The sequence below is a fragment of the Medicago sativa genome, chromosome 8 (assembly GCF_051527215.1).
Source record: "Medicago sativa cultivar Bolivia chromosome 8, Bolivia_mono, whole genome shotgun sequence".
Lineage (NCBI taxonomy): Eukaryota > Viridiplantae > Streptophyta > Magnoliopsida > Fabales > Fabaceae > Medicago > Medicago sativa.
In genome coordinates, this window is record NC_140756.1 from 5,334,232 (window position 1) to 5,344,825 (window position 10,594).

General features: G+C 30.1%; 1 protein-coding gene across 1 annotated transcript; it reads left to right on the forward strand.

Moving 5' to 3' along the window:
• The first annotated feature begins 884 nt into the window (after window positions 1-884).
• WRKY12 (WRKY family transcription factor) lies at window positions 885-7,110 on the forward strand. The gene is made up of 4 exons (XM_085734460.1): window positions 885-1,706; window positions 2,141-2,214; window positions 2,467-2,628; window positions 6,730-7,110. Exons 1-4 carry the CDS (start codon window positions 1,422-1,424, stop codon window positions 6,890-6,892), a joined length of 684 nt encoding a protein of 227 aa, XP_085590586.1. The 5' UTR covers window positions 885-1,421; the 3' UTR covers window positions 6,893-7,110.
• The last annotated feature ends 3,484 nt before the right edge of the window (window positions 7,111-10,594 follow it).

A 10,594-nucleotide genomic window follows, 5' to 3' on the forward strand; every position in this document is an offset into this window, starting at 1 on the left:
CAAAAGAACATGGATTCAAACTCGAGTAAATCATTAAATTGGTCCTTCTCTTTGTATCAAAATCTTAAATTAGCCCCTGACTCTATTAATAATTCAAAATGGTCTTTGTCTTTGTCAAAATTTTCTCAGATTGGTCCCCGACTCTATTAGTTGTTTTGTATTTTAAGTCATTAACGTACCAAATAAGATCTAAAAGACATTATGCCATTAACCACTAGATAATATCCAAAACACATTGATTCATTAACACTCAAAATACAAAACAATTAATAGAGTCAGGACCAATCTGATAAACGTTTGACAAAGACAGAGACAATTTTGAGTTATTAATAGAGTCAGGGATTAATTTGAGAATTTGGTTCAAAGACAGAGACCAATTTGATGGTTTACTCATTCAAACTCTCTCCAAGTAGAAAATAATCATAATATCAATATTTAATTACTAAAATTTGTCTATAAAAAGTTAAGGATAGATATAAATGGTCTTAATAATTAATGTTTTTTACTAAGTCATACGCAAATTTTACTTTTTATTTAAATATGACTTAGTAAAAAAAAAAAACTAAAAATGCATACATGCATAACAAGTAAAAATAAAACTCCGTTCAAAAAAAAAAAAGTAAAAATAAAACTAACACCAGAAACATGATATGATATGCATGAGTAATTATACAATTTGGCTCCCCCTGGATAGTGTTCCTTGTTGTTAGTTTTGCAGGCATTCATGCATTCCGAACATCAGATAACTGTTTAATTCAGATCATATGGTTTACATTTAAGCTCGGTATTTTATACTATAAATATAAAGTAAAATTTATTTTTATTTAAATAATTTGATCAAGAACTGACGATGATCAATGTTTTGAATTAATGCATGATCATGCATGTTGATTGTGGGGAATCCAATTTCATCCCCATGTCGTCCATGTATTCACGCATTCAAGTCTTCATTGTCGTTATTCAAGTTTGAGTATTCTAGATTCAACCTCGTGATATTAAATTATAAAATAAAATAAAAACTATAATTTGCATTTTTTGTATTGTTTAATGAAGATTGGACACTAGAGAGTGACCCGCATGTAATCCAATTTCATTTATCATATATTTTAAAAAATCAATGTTAGTAATTAATTAATTTAATAAGTGGTTCGTGGTTAGAACCTAGTCACCCCAACCATTAAACTACTTGAAATACGATAAAGAATAGTTTTCAAGAAAAACATTCCCTTTAGAATTCCATTGGAGAGAATAAAACTCTTAGTTGACCAAACTATACACAAAAACCCTCACATGTCATAAATTTGTATGTGCTATTAGAAGATCAAGCTAGCAACCATATAAGAAACAAAAAGAAAAAAATTCAAAAGCTAGCTAAGATATCCCAAATCCAAATTAGGATTTTATTTCATAAAAGAAGGGATATGGAAGGAGAAAGAGATGTTCCCAATTATGATCTCCAAGTTTCATTCACAAATACCTCTCAAGCTATCCATGAAATGGGTTTTGTTCAATTTGAAGAAAATCAAGTTCTTAGCTTCTTGTCACCCTCTACACAATCCCAACCTTCTCAACTTTCTCAATCTCTAAATTCCGGCCGTAGCACCACCAACGCCACTACCGGTGCAGCCGTCACAACTACTACCGTGGCTGCCGGATTTAGCCATAATGATCTTGTCACTACTAGAACTCCTTGGAACAACGAACAGGTGGTTTAATTTATTTCTTTTATTATTATAAAAAAATAATGAAATATGTTTCTTTGCTGCAATTTTTTTTTTTTTTGTATATAAAATATCTGTCCAAATTTAACATCAATTGAATTTTCTGACTAAATCAATTGATGTTTATATTATAATCTAAAACTTCATAATTAATTTGTGAGTGTTTTTTCCCTGTATGTATAATTATTTAGTTATTAGTAATTGATTTACTAATTATATGAATGATATTCAAGTTTATGATTAATTTGTGAGTTTTGTTTCTTTTATTGTAATTATTTAGTTATTTTTGTGTTGTTCTGTCCTTTTCAATGTTAGGGTATTGTTTTCATATTTATTCATTAAGATGATAATGATGATTAATATACTAATGATGTGGATGATACAATGAATGAATCAAACTTTTGTGATTTTTTGATCAGGTGAGAACTCTAGATCCCAAAGCTGTGAGTGATGAGAATTGCACTGGAAATACTAGTGATGGCAACAACACATGGTAGCTCCAAAAAATAATTGCCAATTTCAATGTTTTTTTTTTCCTTCTTCTTTTCTCTCTCTATATCTCTCTTTCTTATAAGTTCATGCACGTAATAGACTTCATATATATTTCACTCAAACAAATCATCATCACTTTTTCTTTCTTTACTAATTTGAAGCCTTTTTTTGGATCATTTTTATTTTAGTTTTTTATTTGAAGACTCATATAGGGGTTAAGAAAAAAGATGTTGATTTGTATGATGATATATAGGTGGAGGAGTGGAGGAGCAGAGAAGAGCAAGGCGAAAGTGAGGAGGAAACTTAGAGAGCCAAGGTTTTGTTTCCAGACAAGAAGTGATGTAGATGTGCTTGATGATGGTTACAAATGGAGGAAGTATGGTCAGAAAGTTGTCAAGAATAGCCTTCATCCAAGGTAATTATAATCTCTTCATTATAAACCTATTTCAATTTGCTACCGTTATTGTATTATGATTTAATCTGAGAAAACTAAATATGTTATGATTATCACGTATAATATATAGGTTAGTACTAGCCGCGGTTGAACAAAAGTTAAGTTTCAGTTAAAACTGTTTGAAAGAATCCGAATTGAACCTCGTTGAAACGATCGTTAGTTGGACTTTAAAATTATATCAAGGTTCATTTCCCTTTGGAGAGTTATGAAAAAATGAAATCATTTCCCTTTGGAGAGTTAAGAAAAAATGAAATATAGTAGATCGGTACTAGATTATATATGATGATATATCCATAAGTGAGAATTTTACTCCTATCTTTGGCATTTTTCTCTTACTAAAAAAACATTGATTTGTTCAAAGTTGGTAAACCTCATATAGATCGAAAACAATAAAAATTTCAAAGTCGCTAAAATAAAAGGGATAAACATGTGGACAAATTCACAACTTCCAAGTTTATTGATAAAAAACGACAAAATGCCTACAAATATCACAAAACAAAAAGTGTTTAGAATTCAGACGTCTCTGGATTGTAACGTTGAAAAGCCAAATCAGTGTTTGAATTTATAATGGACACCAAACAAAGAAAATAAAACAACGCCGCATCAATATATGGTGAACAAAACAACACCTATCTCTTTGAAGGATGAAGGAGAAGAGAAGAGTAGCGTGTGTGATTATTTCGTGTAGTATAAGGGCTGTATTTTTTTGAGTAATATTTGGTGTAGTATTTGAACACCTAAGTTTCAGGTGAAAATGTTAAAATTCATATTATATAATCGAGTACATGGCTACATCAAAGGCATTATACCCGGAGGAATGAAGGTAGAATGTCTTTTTTGGGAAAAATAAGGGTGTCGGTAGTCAACAAAACTAAACAAATATTCCTCAAACATTTTGAAACCAAACACTCACAACTAGAGAGAGATAGAGAGAAAGAATCTCTCCAGCTAAAACTGAAAGGAAGGAATGATCAAGATGTTTACTTTCACTAGAATATTTCTGACTATAGTGAAGATTGATGGTACAGACTGAACATTGGGCTTATTTTCAGACAAAATATTGATTGAAGAAAAATAGAAAGATATTATTGGTTAGAATATATATATGTATATCTCTAGTGGATATAATTACCATAGTTTTGACTATAGAGCACACTATAGGGTCCCCTCTTTCCACTCCTTTGTCCTATGTACATAATGTTCCCAAAACACCCAACTTCTTTCACTTAATCCTAGCGTTTAACTAATGAAATTTGTGTGCATGCATATTGTGCAACCGTGTGCATGATGTGCACTAATCATCGTTTGCTTAAGATATTTTTGTTAAATGTGAAATCAATATGATATGTATGTTCATTAGTGTTTTGGGAAAATATTTCTTAGCCACCCCAAATATATACATGCACCTTGAGAGAGATATAAAAAGAAAATGAGGTTTTGAATGAATGTAGGAAAATTATAGGTGTCCAAATATCCTCATGGATTCTTAAATTATCAAATACAATTGATTCTAACTAATTAAACTCTCAAATATGACATGATAATAGTAAGGTGTGATAGGTCATTTGTTGCTCCGCGTAACTACCATCGATGACAATATATATCTTGACTTGAGTCATAAATATCATTTTGAGATGAAACAAATTTAGATCATTCGAAAGCTAGAAACAATGCCTATATTTCTTAGGAGTATCACCAGACACATGGGACATCAAGAATAGTAATATTGTAAACAATTTATTCATAAAGATAGATTTATTATATGAAATTAGAACACACTTACTTGGAAACCATGGTGACCGGATTCGCCGAGATTGAAGACAAAGTCTTCCTTTGCCTTTCACATGCTCCAAACTTAGGGTTTTTCAATGGGGCAAACCGCTAATGAGCAGAATAGTCAGAGTGATGGCAAAGGGGACCTAGCCTCTCTATTTATAACCGTGCAACCCTAGGCACCACCCATCATGGGCCTAGTGTTTGGGCCTACACTATGTTTCTACACAAATCAGATTAAGTGCCCAAAAGCCCATTATCTATTGATCACTTTTATTAGGGCCTAAGCATCATCAAATGGATCACAACATCAGTCCGTTTTTATTAAAACCAAAACCAACAATTGATTGCAGCCCACAAAATATTAGAAGTAATTCTAACAAATATAAGATAAGAAACTTTTCCATTGAGCCTAGTCGAAATTATATGGTCCGTATAGTTATTTTTTTAAAGTTGTGTTATTTGAAATACTTATTTGGACACACAATTTTGACATCAAATTTTGGCAATTAATCCAATTCAAATATGTTGTCAAGGCTAGTAGACTTTGCAAAACTTAAACCTTAAATGAACAAAAATTTCAAGGTCCATGTGATTGGTCAGATCAGTCTAAGTCGGGTTTTAAAACTATGGACGTACGTTTCTAGCATTATTTGTGATCTTAGATAACAATTTTTGTTCCTTTCTTGTTAAAAAATAAATAAATTTTGTTCCTTTAAGATAAAATGTTTTCTTTACAAATATTTTGAGGCTTTGAAGCAAATGTATTAGGCTAGACGTGGCCAAGCTTGATAAAACATCATTTAGTGAGGATTTCGGATAGGAAATATGTAATATAAAACCAATAGTATAGTATAGTAAGATGAAAACCAAAGTTACTTAGACTAAGGGGAATGGAACTAATAATTAAGGGAAAGAAAAACATTGGCAACCAATTACGAAAAAATAAAAGAGATCATCACATAACATGTGTGTTGATATTGTTGCCTTCATGGAACAAAGTTTAATAGTTTTACTTGGAAGTACTTAATGAACCAATACAAAGTGGTTGAAGTGCTATATGCTTTACAATTATTAAACCAAAGAAAATGTTGGTAAATTTGCTTCAATTGTAGACCACCATTACAAGATTGTGGTTAAAGATATGTACTTGGAAGTGGAATTAGGAAGATGAAAAGTTTACTCAAATGATCGCTACATAAACATATAGTATATAAATTAGTTTAGGAACATTAACGTGCCGGTGAGGTGTTTGAAAATGTAAACAAATTGACTATTGGACTTTTCATAAACCAGCAAGTAACAATCGAGAGAACTTTTTATGAAGAGGATATTTTTTTTTTTTTTTGGAAGGAAATGAAGAAGAGAAATATAAACACACATTTTTCAAAAGAATATTATCATTTGATGAGACTATATGAATATCTTTTTTATATATCCAATATTTTACTCATTCACATGTGATGTAGGTAGGGCCGGACCTTGGGGTGTGCAAACCACTAAATGGAACTGGGCCTCCCCAAGGCATGAACCTCAAAAAAAAATTATAGCCCAATAGTACTGCTAAGTGTTAGGTGAGTGTGTTTTTGGGAGGATGGTTTGAGGTTCCTTGGGTATATGGTAGTATTTTCACCTTTGGGTGTACCACTTATATACGACACCTTGTATTTATCTTTTAAAAAAATTAAATAGAACATTGTTCTTTAAAAAAAAACATTTTTATTTTATTACGGGCCTTTTTTCACCTACATACCCAAGCCTCCGGATTCGTAGGAACGGCCCTGGATGTAGGACTTAATAATCATTCACAAATTTAAGGACTCACCCTTGAAACTTAACAATCTTTTTCGTAAGTGTGAGTTCTCACATCCTATAATATGACCCAAAACAAAATCCACTCCCACTCCTCCACTAAGCTGAACCAGGGCTTTGATATCACTTGTTGGGGAGTCCGAGGGCCTGAGAGAAACATCAAACACAAATGTTCAATGACCAAAAGAGGTGACACGCCATATCTCGATTCAAAACCTTAAGACATTAGATATATAAGTCACATTTCTTATATATCCATTATTTACCTATTTATAGGCGATGCGACACTTAACCACTCACATATTTAATCACTCACATTTGAAACCCAATATGTGCGGTAAGATTTTAACAATTTTCATATTATTTTTCAGTTGTTATTTATGCATGCCTTTAAATATACTTGATTTCAGCTATTTATTAGTACTATATTAATCAATTAATTAATTACATATTATTCTTATTTTGTGATATATGCAGAAGTTATTATCGCTGCACACATAACAATTGTCGGGTAAAAAAAAGAGTTGAACGACTCTCAGAAGATTGTCGTATGGTGATAACCACTTATGAAGGCAGACATAATCACTCTCCTTGTGACGACTCTAATTCTTCTGAACACGAATGTTTTACCTCTTTTTGATCCAACAATGTCGTTTCAGTAAAACAATTATGTTTTTAATTAATTATTAGCTGTGATTTTTTTTCATATAATACATGAGGTATATTGTCGTGTATTTATATATGATGTTATGTTATATACTGAACTTTAATCTTTGTTTCAAAGAGGGTAATTTGTTGTTTATAAAAAAGATCCATTTACGTATGTATATAAATAAATTAATTAAGCACATCTTTGGCAAATACCCTTTGAACCGATTCGAATGGTTTAAAAGATATAATATTTCGAATCGGTTTATAAATCCATTTAGTCTGATCTGATGGTGTTGAATTGAAACTTTGGAATGTGATTCTCTTGATTTTTCAAATTTAATTATTCCGGTATCAATTTTGATGGATTAGTTTGATTTTTGGAAAAAAAATTATATAATATATCACAAATAGGAAAATACTTAGATTAAATATGTTAAATGGTTCTCACATTGCAATTCATAACCCAACTCTAAAAACATGTTAAATAAGTTTGTATCTCATCTTTTGTCAAAAAAAAAAGTTTGTATCTCATCTCAAAGGTTAGTTCAAAGTTTTAGTGTGTCGAAACAAATACCCTAGTATAGAAATTGAGTGCTGCAATATCATGTTACATTTTAGGCAAATTCTATGGTACACCCAAAGATTTGAGTGTATTGATACACCAAATTATTGAATTAATAGTTAATTGTGTTAGTTTTTGAAGAGAAAAATTGTTTTCTATCACCTATAATTGTAATAATTAAATCTTATTTACCAAAAACGTCCACGAAATAAAATTTAATTTTTATGAATTTTTAATACTCGTAATAGATAATTTTGATTATTTTTTACAATAAAATGTAAAAAAAATTAGTATGATTTCTATAAACAATGAAATGATGTTTTTTCTTATAAAATGATATTTTCTAAAATATAAATATCAATACATAGCTCTTTATTTCATAAAAATGATAGTTAATTTATAAATTTTTGAAGTAAGAGTACCGGTACACCTTAATTTTGCTGGTGTACCGTAGAAGTTCCCTACATTTTAATATTTTTAATTTATTTATTGCTATTTTTTTAACCTTTTGGATTGATGAAGAAAAATTGGACACATATATGATGGCAATGTAGATACACCGGTGAGAGACTTAATTGCACCTTCATTCTAGAAGCCACCATTGTTTTTAACAAAATAAATAAAAACTATTCTACCAACAAAATAACTAGAATACATCAAAAGAAATGCGCATGAAAAAGCTAAAAATTGAAGACCCATTCATCTAAAGTACGTTAGTTTGGTCCATCACTAACATTTATTCATTTGCATTTACCATAAAAAAATTGTCAAAAGAGGAACAAATGACTAAGTCAGATAAATAAAAGGAACTGACAAACTGAGTATACAACCAAACATCTTTCTCTTATTGCATTCTCCCTTTTCCATTTACATGCAAACAATACAACCACACTTTGACCATTAAAAACAAAAAAAGAAACAGTAGCAATAGTTTTGGTATCTTTTAAATCGTAGTACAAAGGGACCACTTCAATAAAGAGCGGTTCATAGTGTTCTTGTCCTTTTTTCTTAAAAGGACCCTTATTTTATCTAAATACACAAGTAATCTAAAAGCCATGCATTCCTTTTATCTAAATATACAAATGTTCGTTGGTTTTGCAAATACAAAAAATAAAAATAAATACAGAACTCAGTCTTGTCTAGAATGGTCACAAAGGATTATAAGTTATGACATTGAGGCCTATAAATTGAAAGTTAAAATTTAATATAAGATTGAGACTAGGAGAGACATTTTTTCTTCAGCACATAAAAAGTCTATATTCTCTATTATTTTAGGTCTTTCTTTCACAATGCAGTCACAAGCCTTGTTTGGCTCCACAACTATTGCCTTTGACACCAACACCTTCCCTTTCACCATATTACTATATTCATCAACATGAACAGCTCCCTCATAACATTAGCCGCCGCCGCACCGCCACCACTCCATTTTTCTCTATCCCTAACCTCAACTTATGTTTTTTTTTTTAATTTTTCGTTTCACCCATTTTTCTCATCTCTCGCACTCTCTTTCTCTCAAACTCGTTTCTTATATTGGTATTCTAACAACCTAACCATTGATTCATCATAATGAATCTTTTTAGAAATTAATGACTCATACTCTAAAATATTTAAGGCAAATGTTAACTTGTGCCCTTGAGGCACATGTTAAGGAACTTATTATAGAAATATATGTATCAAAAGTCGTGTAATCAACTTCTTAAAAATTAAATTATCGGCAAATGTTAACTTGTGCCCTTGAGTTCAATATTTAATGAACTTGGACCTAATAAATCTACCATTGAGATTTGAGCTCATCTTGGATCATCACATATTGCGCTGTCTCTTATTTTACTTTGCTGATTGTTTTATTTGATATGAATTGATATTTACTTACTGCTTCTACAAAAAAAAAAAGACCTAATTCAAGCTGTTCCATATTTTCGTTAGTAGCAAATTATGTTACTTAAGTTTTTTTTTTTTTTTTTTTACAAGTTTAGGTTACTTAAGTTAAATCAATTTTTTTAGACAAGACTGGTGGAGGAGGCCTCCAAATATTATCTTGGTCCAATTGTACCTTGACAAATTCGTCAAATAATATCTTTTCCATTTTCGAATAATAAAATAAAAAATCTATCATTAAACTTAAAATTTGATTCCTCTTTTAAAATAAATTATTAGTGACTACTTTAAATCGTTTTTTTTTGTCATCAGAATTACTGACTACTCCAAATCCACTTTTGATTTTTTTTTGAAGGAAAATCCACTTTTGATTTAGTTATTATTATTACTCAATTTTTTTCAAGTCTTAAAACTTAAAAAGATGACTACTTCAATTCTTTTGCTTTGATCATTATAATTTCAAATATAAAACAATTTCAATAAAAACAAAATATTAGCTAACATTGGCTATTTCAAGAAGAAAAAAAAACTATTTTAGTTTGATCATCCAGATATGTTTTACACAAAATATAAACCAAATAGATGTCGGTAATGAATTTGATATACTAATTAATAATAAAGTTGCTAGCCATATATTAAAAAATGAAGTTATTAGTCTACGATTATGTTTTATTCTTGTCTCTAGGATGTATAATCTTTTGTCATAATACTAGTTTTCATCATTTATCTCCGGAAATCACTTTCATGTTTTTTCTTTTCAATTTTATTGTTTTATTAGCCTTTGCGGTATTGATTTTATTGTTTCCTATGCTCGTACAAATTATCTACTATTTACGCAAACAATAAAAGTGTTTTATGTCGATTTCAAGTTGCAAAATTGTGTTGGCTTTCGCAACACTGAAGTAGTGTGGTGAACAAATGAAGTTAGTCCTTTAAATAAATTAGTCACTCCCTATCCTCGAGCACTCATTAGTGTGACAAAGAATATTTTTAAAACATATTTACTTTATTTATTTAGCTCATGTTTGTTCTTGGTGTATTTGTTACAGTTGATTTGCAAGTGTCTTTTAACAACTTTCTAATAAATTATGCAATATTTTATGCACTTATCATCCATTTGATTGTAATATTGCATTTTTTTTTTTGTCATCACCATCACTTTCGACCGTATTACATGAACTCATGCTGCCATCTTAGAATTATAATTTAAGTTTCTAATGAATGGAGTTATCTCTTTCATCTTTGTGAGAT